Source organism: Sciurus carolinensis, chromosome 4 (assembly GCF_902686445.1).
Source record: "Sciurus carolinensis chromosome 4, mSciCar1.2, whole genome shotgun sequence".
NCBI lineage: Eukaryota > Metazoa > Chordata > Mammalia > Rodentia > Sciuridae > Sciurus > Sciurus carolinensis.
The window spans coordinates 148,275,767-148,297,383 of NC_062216.1; the positions used below are offsets into that span (position 1 = coordinate 148,275,767).

Consider the following 21,617-nt stretch of genomic DNA (forward strand, 5'->3'; position numbering starts at 1 on the left):
GACCAAGAATGTGAAAATCTGTGCTGTTATTGTTAATTCTATTCAGAAAATTGAGTCTAGGAGATGTTTACAATTAAGCTTTTATACAATATCAAATTTGAATGCATTTTAATTTATTTTCTTTAAAATAGTGACATTAGCAAAACTTTGACACAGCCTTATTGAATTTACATATTCAAATTAGGCTTTACCAGTAATAATGCAGATTAATACAGAATTAGGATTTGGCTTTTGACTTCATGTCAAGGGAGTCAGTTGCCCTATGAATTACAAAAGACTGGTACTCTGATTCTTTCTAAAAATTAAAGGAAAAAATTTTATTAAATTCTTGACATATATAGTTACTCCATATTTCATATTTAATGAAATAAAAGTAGCTATTGTAGCTTGGTTAACATCAACAGAAAACTTCAAAAAATGATTCTGAAAATGGCAGGCAAATTATTTTTTATTGTAGGCAATTATTTAAACTGCATATTTGGCTTTGTGCATAATAAGTCATGTGGGAAAACATCCACAATACAGTTAAGTTTCCAAAATCTAGTTTTCATTCTTTTTTCTTTGTAGCAATGGCATGAACAGAATTTTGCCAGGTTATGAAAATGAGGGTTTTCTTGGGAATTACTTATAGTTTCCGAGCTGAATGGCAGAGCGCACATAGACGCACCGGAAGGTGGATGGCTGTATCTCCCAGTACTGGACTGGGTTACTGAAAAGACTCACTCCTGAATAAGAAGCCTTCTTGGTGTTGTATCCTGGTGGGCAGAAGTCGTTTGCTCCAACTGCAGAGATATTGTTGTTATGAAGGTAGACAACCTGCAACATGAAACAGAGAATGATTGTTCACCCCTAAATATTTTGAGACTCTTCATGTAAATATTCATTTTTAATATTCTCATCCTTCAGTTGGAATAGTTTAGCAATGCACGAATCAAACTTCTGCTTTCTCCCTTCATTTCTAACTGGTTTCCCTTCTTCATCTTCTGCTTCTCAGTAAGTTGCATGTCAACATTCCAGATGACCAGGCTGTGATCCCTGCCATTTATGCATGAGCCTCCCTTTCTTTTACCCTTTCTCCTGTCATGACATCCTGGTAACTAGGCCTCCAAAATGTACACACTAGCCAGATCTCCCATGTCTACTCCCGCAATATTCTCCAAACTACTAGTATCTATATCTGGAGTATTAAAGTTGTCCTGGTTGTTCTTCCTACTTCCTCTTTCGCTTCTAAATTCTATGGTTTAATTTACCTCCCAGAGCAATTATTTTTTAAAATTTTATTACACATTGTATCTTCTTTGCCTCTGCACTCCAGTGGTTTCCCTTCCCATGCTGAAAAATCCAAAGTTCTCACAATAACCTACAAATACTACCTGATCTGACTTCGTCTCCCTTCACTGATCAACCAACTATTACTGGTCAACTTGCTTTTCTGCTACCTGAAGCAAGGTCCCTTGTAGTTTATCACACACAGGCTTCCTACACTTGGAATAAGCTTCAAGACATCTGTCAGACCTTCTACCTCATGTAATCAATATTTTCTTAATATAGAAGTCTTCCCTCTTATTCCCTTTATATTTCCCTTTATATTTTCTCTATGATTCACAATAAATAATAAATGCATTATGTATAGAGGTTTAGCATGTATATATCTGTGCATATGAAAAAAATTTATGAACTAGTGATGTGCTATTTTCTATTCTATTTCATTCTTTCAATGTTCCTAATGAACTTAAAACTTAAGAAGTTCATAATGGGTCCTGACTTACATCTGAAAAACAGGAGGCAAGAATGTGAAAATGATCATGCAAGGATATAAAAACAAACAAGTAAAAACTCAACAGCAACAAAAACTAATAAAAACAATATCTAGTCTTTTAAGTATTCTAAGCATCTTTGTTTTACTTAAAATTGCCTATTCATTGTTTCATCACCACGAAAGACCCTGTTGAAAAAAAAAATCAACCATCAAGAAATATTTTGTTTGATCTTTCTACTTATAAAACATGTTACAGAAATTGAGTTAGTGTAAATTGGCCTATGTCAATCTAAGTAGAAGTTTTTGTCACAAATCAACAAGAACAAGAGACTTGTAATTTATTGACATTGTTTATATCAGAATAAAAGACAAATCTATCTTGAAACCCAAGCAAAATTTAAATATTAGATTTTGAAAAGGACAACTATATAAAATGATTTGGCTATAAAAAATCATTAAGATATTGTTTCTGATATACCATGACAGAACTAAGTACCTATGTAAACTTCTGAAAGAAACTAAATTTAAAAAGCTGAAAAATTAGATAAAATAAGGATATATGTAAGTTCTACAAATAATGTTGATTTTTAAGTGAATCACTTGAATAACTTATTTTTTCAAAGTAATGATGAAAGTCATATTATGTATAAAATTATTATCACTGCTTAAACCTAAGCATTTCTTTAATTTTGCATATCTGCAGACTGGAAAACACTATCATAAAATTTTACCACTGACCCATATCTTCTTATTCTTATTCTTATTAAGCACTGTAATTTGATAATTTATATGTAGTTAATTAAGCCACACTACTAGCTAAACATTTTTTTTTGAGCTATATCATATGTGCTAAAACTAAAAGCTAAACTTTTATTTTTAGTTCATGTCAGTGCATCACTGATTATATCATCTTGGGCAACATTTTCTGGAAATGACACTGTCATTTAAGCTGTTTCTTCACAGCAAGCATTGTAGTATGTTCAAAGAAATACCACTAATTAATAAATAATAATTTCAATCTGTTTTTTTTTACAAAATGAAAATGAATATTTATGTGGAAATATTAAATATATCTTTCTGAGAATTAGGTTGAATTTTGTTATCTCCTCCCAAATTCGCATGTTGGAACTATAATCCCTGTGGTTGTTAGGAGGTAGGACCTTTGGAAGGCCATTGGGACGTGGTGGGGGAGCTTTCATGAATGGCATTAGTGCTCTTATAAGAAGAGGTCATAAAGTTGGCTGACTGTCGTTCTGTCATGTGAAGAAAAAAGGTTATGTTAGTATTCTGCAACCTGGAACAGGGCTCTCACCTGAACAGAACATGCAAAGTGCCCTATTCTCAGACTTCCAGTCTCTAGAACAATGGGAAATGAATGTTTGCTGTTTAAGTCACCCAGCTTATGGTGACATGTTACAGCAGCCTAGCTGACTATGACACTGTAGAAACCGCTTCTAAGTGAAGCCTCCTGTCTCCCAGCGTGCAGTAGGGAGTTGTACTCTTTGGATCCCTCACAGTAAGGAGTTGCTTATGCATCACCTGGATGTACTTGTGCTCCGCCAGTCCACCAGGGACTTTGATAAGCTTATTGTTGTCCAAGTGAAGCTCCCTCAGGTGAGGAGTGTTGGCCAGAGAGCCATTGTCCACAGCAGAGATGCTGTTGAAACTCAGTCCCAACCTGCAAGGCAAAGCAGAAATGAACATGTACCTCCACACTGTGTCTTTTGTATAGGCATTGTGTGATTAAGCAAGTTAACAGAAAAGGGAATTTTTTTGGTTTTGTTGTTGTACAATTTTCTCTGTTTACAGTGATTTATCCAATCTCTCTGAGCTTAGACAAAGTCTATTATTCTTTTTAATTTTTTTTTGAAGCACTTTTAGGTTTATTCATCAAACACAAGATCACACACAAAACAGAACTTTGCATACAAACTATTTTTTATTATTTATTTTTTTTTATTTTTTACAGACTGCATTTTGATTCATTATCCTATGTACATGTATGATTACATAAATGGTATGAATCTACATCATGTACAACCATAAACACAAAATGATGTACCCCATTTGTGTACAATGAATCAAAATGCAGCCCATTATTCTTAATAGCTCAGTGTTATCTTCTTTGAGACTCCTTTGACGAAACAAGACTGGACAGGCACCTCTTGTAAATGCTCCATAGCACCCTGTGATCAACTGTGATTACATAAGGGGCTGTATTCTGTGTTCTAAAGGCCTGTGGAGGTGAATGCCTCTCCTTTGGAATAGTGACACTCTTGTGGTATATCCAATACTAACATAGTTCTTGGCATGCTCAACAAATAGCTACAGAATAGATTTCCATGTGTAATGGTCACATTAAATTCATTTGAAAGAACCAACAGAAATGGCACAACCAATTTGGTCACTTTGAAAACGGAGCAATAGTGCATTCATCATATACATTTATTCACAGAAAATAAAAGGTGTCGTATTCTAAAAAGTCAACATAACCTACTTTCTAGAAAGTTTGTTTTCTAGTTTAAAAAAGTTCCTCAGTGACTATCTAATAGTTTCAAACTCTGTTTTGGTGCTAGCATTCTTGCTTTGACCCAGGTCTCTAACTCATATCTCCCTCTCTTGCCCCCTTTGACATTCCTACTATATGTCCTTCAATTTTAATTCACTCAAAGTCTTGGTTCCTATTTTTGGAAAATTAAATGCATAATATATGGGTGTTCTGTACTGTCCCTTCACAGATTTCAAGGTCATGGGAAATTGACTTAAAGATGTGAGTAATCTGTACAACACTTTGGGAATGAAAAGCAAAGTGATGTCAATCAAAGGGCAGAGAGAAGATACCAGGTATGAGACAGCAAAAGAAAGAGAGACAGAGGAGATAGAGATAGAGATAGAGATAGAGATAGAGATAGAGATAGAGACAGAGAGAGAACTCCAAGGAGGGCGAAAGAGAGTTTTTCAGGTTCCCTAAGTGCAAAGGAAGAGATCTTGGCATATTGTTCATGGATGATTTCTCCCTGTCTCCAGCTAGTTCTGACTTGAGTCTCTTCAGAATTCAGATGCTGATTTAGGTAAGGAAGTTTCCCATTTTTAACCATGGCTTGATAATTGAAATAAAGGTTAAAGTTAACTGCTTTTAGGCTATTAATAATAGCAGCACTGGATTGTATTAGCTATTGATTATTAATTTGGCATCTTGGCTCAAAAAAAGTTTGCTTTTCACTCGTTCTTTTTTCTGACCTTTCCATTTCTATTTTAGAATTTTGTCTCCTGTTTCTTATACTACTCCAAGTCCCAATATTCAATTTGAGAATACAGCATTCCTCATGAAGTTATTCAAGGAAATTTTCATTACTCAATTTATTACTTAACATCTTATTTATCTGTTCAATCAATACTTTTTTTTTTTTTTTTAACAGTACTGGGACTAGAACCCAGAGCCTTACTCATATTGGATGAGTGCTCTACCATTAAGCCACATCCCCAATCCTCAAAAAATGTTTTTGAGAACACAGTTTGTACGTGATTTTACTGTAGGCATGGTGAGGTCATGCCTAAAAAATGACTTTAATTATCAAAAATGCTTCATTTAGTAAAGGAGATAATGGTGTATACATGGATGTATATAATATTATACATATATTACTTCATACTTCTGATGAAGGGCATGCACTCTTTTCTCCCAACTTATTGTCTATTACAAATGGTAACAGTAGCCCTAAAACAATGTTCTGTGGCCAGTGGTTGCATTTTTTCCTTTCACAGTTTTCATTTTCAACATCAAAATACTTTTCATGTTCCAACACAAGAAAGCAATAAAAACATAATGATTTCATGGTTTAATAGAAAGATGTTTCTGGATTTGATTCTGAAAAAAATATGTTCAATAAATTCAAGAAATGAGAATATTTGCTTGGCCAATGAGGCCATGAATAAAACTCAAAAGTCATTTGAAGAGAAGGCTGATTCTATGGACATTTTCAACATCTATTAGCTCTTTATGCTTTATTTTGATATAGAGCACTTGACATCAGTGTTAAAGTGGAGACTCTCTAAATCTCCATATCACTGTTAGTACAAAATGAATTTATTCTTTTTTTCTAAAAAGCATACTTTTTATGAATCATTTATTCTATATAGAACTTTCAAATATTGTTTTCCCTGCTACTATTACTGCTGCTACTACTACTACTACTACTACTACTACTACTACCAATAACAACAATAATTATAGTAATCCAATACTAATGACTTTGATGAATAATGCAATTCATCTGACTATACATTTCTGCAGCTAGAAGGACCTGACCTGGCAATACAGGTAGGTGACCCATAATTCTACTGTGAAGAATGTTTTCTACATTAGTGACTGGCATTAAAACAGATCTAGATGAAGCATTTCTTATTATTTGATATATCAACGTTAATATATGTCAACCCTATTCACATGCATGTGCTTATCTTCATATCTTCAGCCCTCTCCATTGGGTGTTATCCACTGAAATGGGAAAAGCTACCTTAAATATCCATTTGGACTTAGATATGTCTCAAAGATAAAATGATTTGTGTTATATTTATTTATCTCCCATGAAATTTATATGCAAAGAGAGGAGTGAGTCAATTTGGCCTAATAGCATAGTGGGGACATACTATGTAAGAACATGCAGTAATGTATGCATATCAAGAACAGAGTATTCCAGCAAAGAGTTTGCCAGCGCTCTCCTCTTTTTATTACTTAGCCAGATTGCAAATGTAGAGAAATTGAAGTTAGAAAGCAGATGATCATTTACAAAGAAAGAAACAAAGTTAAGGATGACCAAACAATACCAACAAAAATAATAATAATAAAAAATAATTTATAGTTGACCTACATTTCACATGCAGATATATTTTATTATAAACTTGAGAGAATAGGATGTTAGAGAATTTCATTATAAGCACTCTAACAGTGATATGTGGGATTTCCAATATTTCTAGATTTTGGTAGTGCTCATTTTTGTATTTGGGACACTTTGTTAATCTTCTGCTTGATACCAAGTTAGTATACATTGAATGAACATATTCAAGTAAAACCAGTTAATCAAGTACCTGGTCCATAAGATCTGTTATAGTTTGGATGTGAGGTGTCCCCCAATGTGAGACAATGCAAAAAGGTTCAGATGAGAAATGATTGGGTTGTGAGAGTCTTAACCCAATCAGCAATTTAATCCCCTGATAGGGATCAACTGAATGGAAACTGAAATGGTAGGGTGTGGCTGGAGGGGGTGGTAATTGGGGTGTGGCTTTGGGTATATATTTGTATCTGGCCAGTGGGGACCTCTCTCTCTGCTTTCTGATCACCATGATGTGAGCTGCTTCCCTCTGTCACCTTCTCCAGCCATGATGTTCAGCTTCACCTTGAGCCCAGAGAAATGGAACTATTGTTCAATGAACTAAGACCTCTGAAACTGTGAGCCCTCAAATAAACTTTTCCTCCCCTAAAATTGTTCTGTTCAGGTCCTTTAGTCACATCAGCAAAAGAGCTGACTTAAACAGACCTAAACCTATATCACTCTCACAAGATACAATTCCAATCTTGGTATTCATAGTAGACAGACTATTTCATTGATTTTTTTTCTCAGAAATAATCATATAGACCCAAGTTTATATTTGTTGAAAATAACAATAACCTGTAGCAAATATTAAATAAAAACCAATCATCATGTTTCTAACTTCAAGCATATAGGCAATGATATGCCTAGTCACTGTTCTGAAAGCAAGTAATGAAAGAAGATTACTTAGCCAAGTTATTCAGTCCCTTCAGGCTAGCTGCATCCACTCTGCTGATTTTGTTGCCATCCAGATGTAATTCGGTGAGGGAAGGAGGAAGGCCTGGAATATGGAAATGCATCATGCTAAGTTAGCAAATAAACATGAGTACAGAATGTAGAAACACTCGATGAGGACTTAGGCCATCAAACAGACAAGCAAGTATTGAAGAATTAGTTTTGCTTTCTATCTTTTTCCTTCTTTCCTTTTATAATAATGCATGCTTTTGAAAGTAGTAAAAAACCTTCCTACTTTTCTCCCTGTTGGACTCAACAAAATTATAAAATGTTTTAGTCGTGTGACAAGTGTTTGTGCTAGCAGTTGCAGAAGTGAAATCAAACACTGAATCTCACCATTCTCTTCTACCTTTGTTAATGGACTAACACTGACTTGATAAAAGAAATAAGTTAAAAAATAAAGAAATGAGCATTTTAATTATAACAAAGGGGTGATGTATTAGTTAAGCATATATGAAAATTTAACCAAGCATTTCATTAACGAGAATCATTAATAACCCACAATGATAAGCTGTGGTAGCCCTACACTTTTCCATAAAATCACCAAATGTCCCTGCAACCCGAATGTGTAGGAGGAACACATTAAACAAACCATTTCTTTATATGAGAAGAAAGCACAGGCCTATATCCAAGTCATCTACCATATGTAGAACATCTGGAGAAATAATTTAGATCCAATATGCCCACTAAGCCTTGGAATAGTACTTCCTGAATGACTATAATGTCCAAAAACTTAGAAGTAAAAATATGAAAGGTTTAATGTTTTATTTTCATTTCCTCATGCCATCTGAAGATATATCATGTTTTTATATAGTTTTTTACATAACACATTGTTCCACTTAAAAGAATAGCAACAATTGCAAAGAAAATAGCAAATCTATTACATGTAAAAATAAAATCTAACTTCCAAAACTTCTTGCTTATTTACCTATAAAGATACCATTTTGGAAAATCACAGATTACATTTGATGTGAAACTTTCATTACATCCTACTGAATTATATCAATATTTTCTATTTAATGAAATAATTGTATTTGACTAAAGAATGAATATGCTTCTCTAAGGAAATTTTTTTTTTTTTTTGGAAGATGCTAAGGAAATAAGTGTGTCTGTTATGGCACTTTTCCTAACTCAATTTCATTAATTATCTTACTACATAAATTATTGATAATTAATCCACTATCATAAATAAGGAAAAAGAGGCTCAAAATTATAGATTTTGTAGGCAATCTATGTTTTAAGTAAAGAATATAATATTATCCCAGATAGCCAAAGGAAGTCAAAATAGCCTGTTGTCAATATAGGAAATGAAAAAAACAATTGCATTTTTCTTAAGAATAGAATCTAGGGAATTGTAACCATTTTGACAACAAGGGATTTCAACCACTTAATTCTTCTTAGAATAAATGCACATAAATTTTTACATTCTCCTCTGAGAAAAGCAATTGTATATAGAACAAAGCAAATCAAATACACATTCTTCTTTACCACTGTGAAAAGTTTTCTTTAAAATGCATTGCCTCTAGTATTCCCCTTATCCCACAGCTATCATTGCCTCCTGGTTTCTGACTGCCTTACCTTTTTAGTGTCAGTTTCCCAAAAGTAAAGTTAGAACCAGGAGGAAGTTTGACTATGGAAAAAGTTTTGCAGCAGAAAGAGAAAGGCAAATTTATATGCACTGTGACATGTGACTCAGAAAACATATTCTTAAGTTACTTTTATTTATTCTTTTCTTTTCCATTTCCTTTTTATGGGATAAAATTAATGAAGGTTACTTAGGTGTGGGTGCTACATGCATATAAATATTACTTATATATATAATGATCCCCACAATAATCCTAGAAGATAGGTTTTATTAATACCTTCATTTTACAGTTAGAAAAACTGGTGTTTTAGAGATACGAATAATTGATCTAAAATTGAAGAATTTCTAAGTAGCTGAGATCCCTCTCACTGTTGTTGTAATTCAAACCCACGATTTTATAGTCACTACACTATCCTTTCTCTCCATTTCCATAATTGGTGGGAGAGAATATAATCAGGACACTGGTAAAGTGCAGGCATAAGAGCCCCAGTCTAACAGTAGATTCTTATTTTAGATAGACATAAATATGTAGAGGAGGGAGGGCTTAGGGTAGATGGCAAGAGAGTGAAGCTTACATGAACAGCCTAGAGAATCTTGCTGTGCCACTTCCTACCTCTATGACATTGCTCACAATTTTTTTTGCTTAAGACTCATTGTCCTCACTTAGAAAACAAGGATGATATTACTATACATGGAAGTTTTGACTCCGTGGCCTGGTACCTAGCAGGAAGTTAGTGCTTAATAAATCATAGTTACTATGACTTCTATATAATTACAAAGTAGTCAATTAAAGCAAACCAGAAATGATGGGAAAAGCATATGCAGGATAGAGAGAAACCCTAAGAAAGTAAAGAAAAACATAATTAAGTGATGAAATGTTTCACTTAGGGATATTTCACAGGAGGCATCAGGAGGATTGGAACGTCAAAGATAATGCTTAATAAAAGTCATGGCAACATGAAGTGATGGGAAAATTCCAACTGCTTTACCTTCTATGAGTATGACTTTAGGTCAGATATATAAATCTGGATCTATATATCTTTATGTGTAAGTGTGTGTGTGTGTGTGTGCTTCTGCATGGCATTAGGGGATTTTTTATGAATCCTCCTATGTACCAAAATTTGCTGACGCTCAGGTCCTTTATATAAAATAATATAGAATTTGCATATATACTACATACATCCTCTTGTTTATAAATGATTTCTAGGTTACTTATAACAATACAACACAAATGGTGTATAAACACTTGCTGTGTTGTATTGTCTACGGAATAATGAGAAAAAAACACATGTTTCAGATAGAGGCAACTAAACAAATTGTTTTGATCTATGGTTGGATGAATCTCTGGATATGGAGCCATTGGTCAATTTTTTAAAAAATCATTTGTTAGATGCAACAAGTAACTCGACATGAAGATGGCTTGTGAACTTTAAATTAAAATATATATCTGTCTGTCCATCCATCTATCCATTCCAGCAGTGACTTTTAAGGGCACCAAAACATGCTCTGTATGAGAAGACTGTAGGGAGGGTAAGCAGTATTAAGGAGGCTTCTATGATGTATGCACTCTCAGAAATTAAAGTCTGAAAATTCAATAAAGTAAAATTGGTGCTTTTTTTTTTTTTTTTTTTTTTTTTTTTTTTTTTTTTTTTTTTTTTTTGCAGAAAAGTACCTCTATCTTGTACCTAGACCAAGAAAAAGGCATCTAAGTTAAGAAAGGCACAGACTGAGGGGAAAACTTATAGAGAGGCTTTTGTGAGACTGTAACATCTAGACAGCCAGGGAAATGTACAAATTACAGGCATTTATTTTGGAAGATTTATTGCTTTCCTGTCACAAAGCCTGGCTTTTGTGCCTCTCCTAAGCATCCAGGAGCAGGATGAGCTTACTCAGTGACTGTGGGGTGATTGCTGCTTATATTTTGGTTCCTAAATGTAGGTAGCACATCCTATTCATGGGCCTGTCACCAATGTTCTGTACATTGTCTAAGCCTAGTGAGATTTTAAAACATTTTTAATGAATAATAGGAGATAATATTAGTCCCCACTTGCCTACATGCAGATTCTCTTCTGATTATTTATTTTAAAACAAACCAATCAGGTGTATATTAATATTATTCCCGCTTTACAGATAAAGAAATTAAGGGTCCTTGAGTCAATGACAACTTGAACTCAAGCAAACAAATTCCAAAATCCACACTTTTTACAAGTACTGGTATTAAAATAAGAGTGGCAGATCCCCTTCAGATACTAATGATTGAAAAGTCCTACAATGGAAAGAATTCCTTAAGGAATTGGTGACCCACATTAAAATCGTCTCAATTCCAGAGGTACTCTTACGTATCTTTTTTTTTTAACAAACTACCAAAGCATGCATTTTATTTTAAAAATAACTCCACTGTCTCCTTGTGATATTACAATTACAAATATAAACTCATTGTGCATTGTTATATTGTGGAAGAGACATTTTAAGGAATCTCTCCACCTTTACAATGAGCCTGCATGATCTCAGAGTCACCCAGGTTCCACAGAAACAATTTCAGGGATAGAGAATTTGCCATAAATAAGGTTGGACACTTGGTAACAATTTCCACACCCACTTTTTTAAGATGTCAGAGCCGTTGGACTTAGGTGTTTCAGAATGTTTGGGAGGGTTTCTGTCACCTTGCGGGATGGAGGTTATGTTGGTGTCTGCAATGCGGATATAGGAAAGCTTCTTCATCCCCTGGAAGGCTCCGTTTTCAATTCCTGAGCTCTTCAGCGGGTTGGTGCCCAGCTCTACAAAGGCAAAAAGTGCAAGGCTTTTAGAGGGAATTGCAGGATATTACAAGGCAGAGTAGCGTCTTTCTGTCAGGCCTCTAGAAAGAAATTTGGGTCAATAACAACTGGGAAACAAAAGGGAAACAAAAGAACACACTCTTCAGATGGATAGCGAAATGGGATAAAACTTCCCATTCTTAAAACAAGCAAACAACAACAAAAAAATCAAGCAACGAAAACCAAAGATGTATGAAACAAAAATAATTGCAACAATGTGTCTAAGGTTTTTTTCAGAAAATGCTAACATTAAAGAAATTGTTTAGCGATTATACGGTATGCTATTGCTTTTCTAAGATACTTTAACGTATTGCTAAAAATATGAATCTAACTTTTTTTCAAACTGGTTATAAAATTATATATATTTTTACCAGCTAGCTAGCAAAATGTTATAAGAAAATATGTAAAGCAAATGATTTCTGAATGTTTAGGACATGGCAAATCCCTACAGAACAAATATTTCTAATTAAGCACTACTTAAAACCATCCCGTACATTGGGTACATATCAGGGTAGCTGCTGTCCTAGATCCTCCTCTACATTCTCAGATCCTCAAAATCAAGGAAGAAAAATGTTGTAAATCTCAGATTCAGTCCAATTTCTCCTGACCCTGTTACTGTACACCATGTAGATTTCAGGCATACTGCCTCCAGCTTGTTCACCTTCCCGCAGCTAAAGCTTACTTGATATCTCTAAGGTACACCTGGAGCCTTGGCCTTCAAGTTTTAAGAATATATGTACCTATGACAATCATCTGGTTCAATCCATTGAACACGGCTTTTCTCACTTTGGTGATCTCATTCTCGTGGGCACGAAGCTCCTGAAGAGTTTTGGGCATTTTTTCTGGCAATTCCTTCAGATGATTCTTGGACAGATAAAGTCTTTCCAATTTCACCAAAGGTGTAAATGCTCCAGGGCTTATTTTGCTAATTTTATTGTTGACAAGGATCAAGGCCTATAGACAGAAAACAAAAACATTTGCTTAAGTCTCAAACCATCTATTATAAATGATTTATACATATACATATATATGTTTATATGTGTGTATATCAAATCATATGTGTATATATGTCTATATATGTGTGCATATGTAAGACATATGTATGTGTGTGCGCGTGTGTGAAAAGCTTGCAGAGAAAAGTTGGAAAATTGCAAGAAATCTGAAAAATAAGCAAATGTGATTGCTTTACTTTATTTGTGCATCTGCATGTCTATATTTATATATATATGTGTGTGTGTGTACATACATACATAATACATATATCATTTTTAAATAGTAAATGCTCCCAAAGATTGTATTTACTAGAATGACCCAAGATTCCTACAAACAATTAGTCACAGACATTCATGTTCCAGTCAAGTCTCCATCCTAAATGTCCATCACATTGTCATTGACTGTATCACAGAATCTGCTATGGAGGCTGGTGCCATTTTACACTATCACCAACAATGAAAGAGACTAAAATTTTATTGTAGTTTTACAAAATTTGATATATTTTTAAAAATGTTTTGCCAAATTGTAGTCCATTGCTTTGTTCTGCATTTTCTTGAAAAGTTAAACTTTACTTTGTTTTCTTTCTATGTATTGCCTTCATTCTGAGGGAAGAGATTTTCTGATCACAAATGCTTCTTAATTTTAAAAAAATTGTAATATATTTTTATAATTGGTTCAGAACATAAAGAAGTAGTCAATATAACATGAAAAATTAATATTTTTTTTCTTTTTGTCTCTTTTTTAATAATGATCTTATAAAACAATGTAAGTGGCGATTTTTTGGATTTTTGTATCTCAGTTCTCCTAATGCAAGAACTTTTTTTCCAATTAATCAATGCTGTATTTATAGCAATTTCTAAACATATTTGTGGACACTTTATTCTGTCCCAATATTTGTTCTAACAGAGTCACCCTGTGTTTACTGCTTTAAGTCACATTATCTGCTATTTTTAAGGAACTTGGTATAATTTATGAAGGTCTAGGAAACATGCATTTTCAAATGCAGCACATGCTTTTGCATATATGAGAATGCAGGGGTACGGGAAAGGAGCTGAGGTAATAGAATCGTAAAAAATTTCAGTCACTGAAATGCAGGAATGTTTTCTGAAAGCAATCGCTACTTAATTAATCCATGTATATCCTCATGTTATTCATATTATTTGATGAATTAAAACTTCTAATGAGTAACATAATCTCTTAATTAATACAAAGACAGATTGATTGATTAGTACAAAATTGTAAATGCTCCCAATGAATATTACATATGTTAAAAAAACATGGGAGTTAAGTAGTATAAAATTTAAATTAACAAAGAAATGCCAGGGAAATCAGTGTAAGACAAGGCCAGAGGAGCAGAGTGAGACCACTTCATTTTTACCAGACTCACAGAATGCCTAAAGGTCAATGAGAAGTGCAAAGCAGATCTTCAACTACCATCCACACAGGAAAATTCTGAAGATTGATATAACTAAATGTAGGAAGTATAGTTTCAAAATCTGGTTTATATTATATTAAATGCTGAAATCTGACTTTTAACATCATATCCCCTGGTCTCTTGTGTAGGGCCTACACTCTATCAGTTACTATCATACTTATTGGTAATTTTTAATGAACATACTCAAGAGAAGACTTATCCTGAGATTCTAAACTCAAGTTCTATTTCCTAATCACTAAGAATGCTTATAAGGATTTAATATTTTCATATATCTAAGTTACTAAGAAGAGCAGCTAGTATAAAGAAATTGCTGAACAAGTTTTCATTTGTTGGCAATTTTGTTGATTTTTAATTTAAAAAAATACATTACCAGATTTATTAATCTTCAATTCAAAAGAAATACTTTAAATGTTAGTATTGCCCTACCTCATTTCCCATTATTTTATAAAGATGATACCGTTTTTCTATTCTAAGTATAAAACTACTCATGTGCAAAAAGTACCACTCATAATAAGCCAAAGCATTGCACATGGATACAATTATTGGAGAATAAAAGTTTTTTTTTTTTTTTTCTCAGTTGAATCCTTTCTATTTTAATCCTGGCTAAATTTTCGTTTTTCTCCTTCCCTCCCATTCAAGTGCACCTTTCCTAGCTGAAATTATGATGTTTGTTTGGATAATAACAAGGATGGTAAAGATCAGGAATGAAAGAGTAAGAGAAAAATAGCTGTTTGACATCCTCTGAAAGGTTGGAAGCTCTAATAAGCTCTCTCTCTTCCGATGTGCACTTTGAAGTAGAAAGAAGGGGATTGCCAAGGTAATGGCTGCCTGAAAGCACACGCAAGAGACTTGAGGAAAGAAAGAACATATTGTTACCAATACTGGATTCAAAGAAACATCACAAAAATTTAGATGTCTCTTACTGAAGAGCTTTAAAAAATTGTTCAGCATATACTTAAATATATAGGAAGTTAAGATTAGAGTAAGAGAATTTTCTTCCTTAAATATGAAAACAAAATAGCTTTAGGCTAACCTTAGCAAATGAAGTCTTTAAATATTTTAGTTCACTGAAATTAATGATATTCATTCTTTATTATCACTTCTTTAAATTTATTCCAATGATAGTTTCAATAGTCACTGAAAAACCTTGCTGGTTTTTTGGCATCGGCTCACACCCAGTGAAATCTTAAGATGAAGGCAGAGAGCAGGTGAGCAGCTTGGGACCTACTACCTGTGGAAACAGATCCCACCAGCCAAGCTGTGGGACTTCCAGCTCAGGCCTCAGAGCCTGCATCTTTATTCCAATCAGTTTCCACTTTATCAAATACTGCTTTCTTTAAAGAAAGAAAACCTTTGCTTTCTCCTGTTGGAAAAAAAATCTTCTTTTCCCTACCTTTCCAATTTTTACTCATCTTCTGAAACTTGTTATCCCGTATTCTCTCAAAACTCTACTTGAAAAAAAAAAACTCTACTTGATATTCTACATCATCTACATGATGATGACTGATTTTTCTGTTACTTTTGTGCTATTAACACATCTCAATAAATTGACCATGGCTTTTTTTTTTTTTTTTTTTTTTTTTTTTTTGCGGTGCTGGGGATTGAACCCAAGGTCTTGTGCTTGCGAGACCAGCACTCTACCAACTGAGCTATATCCCCAATCCGACCATGACTTTTTTATTATGTGCTATTTTCAAAAAAATATTCCATGTAGAATCTTAAAAGTTTTGCAGAAAAATGTGTTTCCTTTAAAAAACTGGTATATGTTCTTTTAATGGGTAAATGTTCATTGCTTTTATCTCATCTGGGCTGATCTCATCCATAGCTAAATCTTATGTTAATTTCATTAAGTAATTGCAGTTTATTCTATTTTATATTTTATTTCCCTATATCTATATTTCTTATTTCTAATATATAGCAATCAGATGATTTATTGTATATTTATATTTTAGTATAAGTTGCCTATTCTTACCTATAGTCTTTCTATGTGGTAAGAATAACTAGAAGAAGATGATGTGAAATTAGAGTTCACCAAGTTTATGCTCTTAAGCTTAAGAATGTATTTCTATGACATTCATCATAAGAAACTGTGAAATCTTGTCTCCACAAATAGGTATTATTTAACTATTTTCCAAAAATTCTAACCATTTTCATAGCATTTCTTAAAAAAAATTTTTTTTTTGGTTACAAGGTATTGAACCCAGGGGGCTTAACCACTGAGTTACTCCCTCAACCCTTTTTTATTTTTTAATTTGAGACACAGTCTCACTAAGTTACTTAGGGCCTTGCTAAGGTACTAAGTCTTGTTTTAAACTTGTGATCCTTCTGCCTGATCCTCCACAGTCACTAGTATCACAGGCATTCACTGCCATACACAGCTTCATTGCATTTCTAAAGTTGAACAAAAATCTGCTTTCCTGGAATTTCTACTCATTAGGACAATTTTGTTATCTTGTTGCAGCAAATAAATATAATTCCTCTCCTCCAAAGGAGTCTTTCAAAGTTCACTGATGGACCTTTAAACTCAGTTTAGAGATCCGTGTCCATCAGTTGTGCCTTTGTGACATCTAGTTTCCTCAGGCCCATAAGATCAGCCTTCCCTGGATGCTCTTTAATGCCATCCTTTGCCAAGGACCAAAACCATCACTTTAGGAATGACCAAACAGTGGAACCCACATAGCGAGATTTTCACAGTATATCTTTTGCACATTGATGTTTGGTTTATTTATACTAAATGTGCACAGATAAGTTGAGGGGAAACTGCAACATACTCATTGCACAGGTAGGGAGCCAGACTAGATAACACATTTTGTAGTACTCTCTGTAAAGAGACCATGCATTTACTCTTACGGAAGGCTGCCTTAGAAGATGTATCCCTATTGTCCATTTATGGCATATTCTTTCCCATCTTCTGCTGTATTCACTCTTTGTTCTTTCTGGCCCTCCTCTGTGTTGTAGGACATGATCTCACTCTAGGGATGACACCAACCTAGTGCTCTTCACATATGGCCTTTCAGTAGGTTTCTTCAGAGGATACATTGGCAGGAAATAAAGGAACAGGACAATAACTCCTCAGTTCTCTCATGACTCTGGAAACTAACCCAAGTGCCTTCAAGTCTTGTGGGTCTGGGTGCTTTGCAATGCCTTGTTGTTTCCCATATCCCTTTGCAAACAGTCCTCTCTATAAAGTCTCTTGCATGAATTCCTTTTGAAAATACTGTTTGTTTTCTGATGGGATCCTGACCATTAGACTGGACGTTTTACTTACCATTAGGTAAGTGAAAATCTTGGTCAAAACAGAGCTACAGATGCACATGCATGATTCTGAATACAACCCTGTCTGTAGATAAATGTGTATGTACATACACATATAATTATATTTACTAAGTAAAATGGTAATGATTATTCCTTTTTATGCTGTTTCAGTCTTTGAGAATTTAGCAGATCATTTCACCTCTTCTGGAAAAGTGAAAGGAAAAAAAGAAAGAAAATACCAATATCAACCTGTATTGTATTTTGTTCCAAAAGTGAAGTACAACCTAATTGAGAAAATACATATATGTATTCATGAAAACATGTGAGGACATTAAGATATACAGTGATAGATATAAAGCGAATACTAAGAAAGTATGGGGATATACTGGAACATTTAATGATTTTTCTTAGGTCGGTTAATTATATGATGCTCTGCTCCCCCACCACTGCCAAGAAGAGAATTTAATAAACACGTGGATGGGTGTTGATTATTATCATAAATGGTTTTGTCCTTACCGAGTTTTGGTTTGGAAAAAATAATTTGAGATATACCATTTTATTACTAAAAAATCAAATTGCTCTTACATGAAGATTCTTCAGGTTCTTAAAGTCCCCATCTTTGATTTCGGTTATTTTGTTGTTTTGCAGGTCCAGCAGCGTTGTGTCTGGGGGAAGATCCCTGGGCACTTTGTCCAGACCTAGCATAGCAATAAAGGGAGTATGTAGTCAATAAAAGGGGATTCATGACTACAGAATCACAAAGAACAGATTGACACAGAAACGAATGCCGTGATTATAGTTTTACCAGTAACTTATTTTTCTTGTAAGAATGACATCATTTGTAGTTTAAAAGGTTTGTTTTATCTTCTAACCAAGTCAAATGATTTTCTTTCTTAGTCATAAGCAGAACATATTTTCCCTAAATAATTACTTTTATGAATAAGGGGAAATTTTGCATTTCCTTAGGATGCACCTCAAATCTCTCAATACACACTGTTTTATACTACATTTGTTTGGTAGGAGTGAAGTGTAAATCTCTCCATTTCTAAATAAGACATATTTTAGTCAAATCATCAGCAAATACCATGTATTGATAATCTAACACTCTCACAGAGCTACACTTTAACTTAAGTAATATAACTATGTAATCATTGCACGTCAACTACATGAAAAATATTAACCCAACTACTTGAAAACCTTCCCAAACTTCTGGGGGATCAATTCTCTCAGTTTTAACTAGAACACCAGAACAATACCAATTTTAGTTGATATTTTATGACCAATTACTATGTGGCTAATTACAATAAAATAAAATGAATTTGGTATAACTTCTCTAAAAGTAACCTTATGAAACTTTAATTTTGAACTTTACATTTTGGTCAAGTCTAAATGAGTTATTTTTGTTAGTTTTTAAATGTAAATATATTGCATAAGCAAGCTCTCCGTGGTATTAAATAAACATTTCATAGTCATTAAAGCAGTTTTATTCAAAATATATGCCACCTCGAATAAAGGGAATAAAAGTTAATGGAGATAATTATTAAATGAGGTTTTTGGTCTTCCTTTGGCTTTTTTCTTATTGATGTGGGATGTTAAATAAAATTTGATATTCTATTAACTCCATGTGGTTATTTCTATATGTTAAGATTGCATAACATAAATCTGAAATGCTTTTCATTCTTTGAGAGAAGCAATCTCTCCATCATATCTGAAACAAAGTGCTGAAGAAAATGTTTTCATTTATTTGCCAGCACGTGGTTGAGTATCTCCTAAGAACCATTCACTTGCTAGCTGCTGGCTATAAAGTATGAACGAGTCAGAAATTACTCACTTCTCATGGAAAACATAATTTCATCCAAACTTTTCAATTAAAGATCAAATTACAACAGGGTATAATAACTTTTATGATGGGAAAATTTCCTTCCAGTTATGAGTTTTAATTAGAAAATATTTGGAAACCATCATGGCAGACACATTTCAACTATCTTCATTGCTTTTCATGAAAATGACTTAAATATATCTAAGTCCCTTAATTATGAGTATTTTCAAAATAACTTTTTGATCACAATAACATTGTTCTGTTAGTAGTGGAAAAAAATCTTGTCCTTAATCCAGTGACCACTATCTTCATAAATTTTAATATCAAAATGCACCTGATTCTGAACTTACATCAATATGTCATGTAAATAGAGAACTCACTACAGAAACATTTCCCGTAGAAATGGCAAGAGTAAAGTGTTTTCCATCATAAACAGTGAACCACCAGAACAGCTACCTCGTAGGAAGATATTTAACGGCACTATGCACTCATAGTCCCTGCCATTTTCAGAAATGTCAATTTACTAATTTCATGCAATTAGTGGTGGGAGACTTCTGCCAAATCTTTGATAATTAGTTGTTATCCAATCAAGAAAAGATATACTTTCCTCTAATTTCAAATAAAGAAATAAAGTGAACTGCCCACATATTACTTCATGAATTTTTTATTTTATTTTATTTTATTGGTCAAAGTAAGTCTTAATATCCATTATTCTTACTTTTTCCACATTGTTGTACTTGAATTCTGGTGACTTTTAACATTTGTTCAGATTCAAACTGCAAATATAGTCTCAGATATAGAGGGAGAGATTGATATATCTGAATGTCTGACAATTTTTATATGCTGTTATTCCAGAATTTTTTAACAACAGAAACTGCTTAAGGTGAATTATACATGCTTTATTTCTCTTCAGAAATAAACTTTAGCATAAAAATGGCATCTTCAGCCTTGTGATTTTTACTGTTTAGTTCTTGTAGAGCTATTTTAATGATTAATTCTATAACCTGATCTGAATTATTAATAAATTCATATCCTTTTGAGAGATTTCATATATGAATGTTTTATCATTAACACTTTATATTTCTGTAACTTTAGAGATTATTTTCAAAAATAAATGCTATCTTATTCACTTCACAACAGCCCAATGTGACAGGTAAGGCAGTATGACACTTTCCTTTTTTCCAGATGATTTTCACACAAGGTTTAATGACAAGAGAAAACTCATCCAGCCAAGAGTGACAAAATGTGTCCAGAAGATTGCTTTCTTGGCTTCCAACATGACATATACTTTCTCCTGTCAAACATACATCCCAAAAGGATATCTCACCAATCTTATGCTATATGTTTAAAAACCAGGCCAGGTGTTGGGCCGTTGGCTGCCATGTTCAAGAACTAAGGGCAGAGTACCACTGGCAAATTACTATAGCTATGCATTCCTAGAATGTCACAAAGGGAAAATGTCAGGTATTCTATGGTTCCCAAATGCTTCAGAATACACAATGAAGTTTCTTTGGGCTACATCAAAATAAGAAAAACGACAAGGGCAATCTGGTTAGTTTTAATATAAAGTGCCTCCCCCCATTTCTGAGTGCATTTCCTGCCACTACTTCCTTTTCTGCTTTACATATACCTTCTTTATAAAAATGCTATGATAGTAGATGTCAGGTGGTTGTGATTTCGTTAGGTCTGGTTTTACCCTTATTAAGAAATGAACTTTTCAATATTCACAAATATTTATTTGTCCCAGAAATCAGGTAACTTCTAAGCTAACCCATCCTCTTTTCTTCCTACAGGTAGAGAAAAAGAAACCCAGAAACATCAGATGGGTTAGCTAAGGTGCCTCATAACTAAAATAGCCCAGGATGGTTTGAGTCCTCTCTCAAGGAAACCTCCAACCAGTCATGTCCTCCTACTTCCATTCTGACAGTGCCTGAAAGCTTCCTTTTATTCCCCCTACATGAGTATCTACAAATACTCATCTCTTCCACTTCAGATAGAACTGATCTGCCTCTAAATTTGTTATGTAGTCTACAGTCCTATAAGTTTATGACATACTATTCTTTATTTTAGGATGGTTTGCTTGTTGTTTGTTGCTGCATGTTCAGGGTTAGCCAAGACAGATGATCATTT

The 21,617-nt window shown here is 33.7% G+C and overlaps 1 protein-coding gene across 3 annotated transcripts in view; it reads right to left on the reverse strand.

Annotated features, from left to right (window-relative positions):
- Positions 1–430: 430 nt before the first annotated feature.
- The window catches only part of Dcn (decorin), a 34,480-nt gene continuing 13,293 nt past the window's right edge, over positions 431–21,617 (reverse strand). For all 3 annotated transcript variants that reach the window (XM_047549129.1, XM_047549130.1, XM_047549131.1), the window contains exons 3-8: positions 18,254–18,366; positions 12,726–12,939; positions 11,833–11,946; positions 7,537–7,630; positions 3,299–3,437; positions 431–816 (exon numbers count right to left, since the gene is read on the reverse strand). In XM_047549129.1, the coding sequence (XP_047405085.1) occupies positions 622–816; positions 3,299–3,437; positions 7,537–7,630; positions 11,833–11,946; positions 12,726–12,939; positions 18,254–18,366 (869 nt within the window). In that variant the 3' untranslated portion in view covers positions 431–621. The remainder of the gene's footprint in view (positions 817–3,298; positions 3,438–7,536; positions 7,631–11,832; positions 11,947–12,725; positions 12,940–18,253; positions 18,367–21,617) is intronic.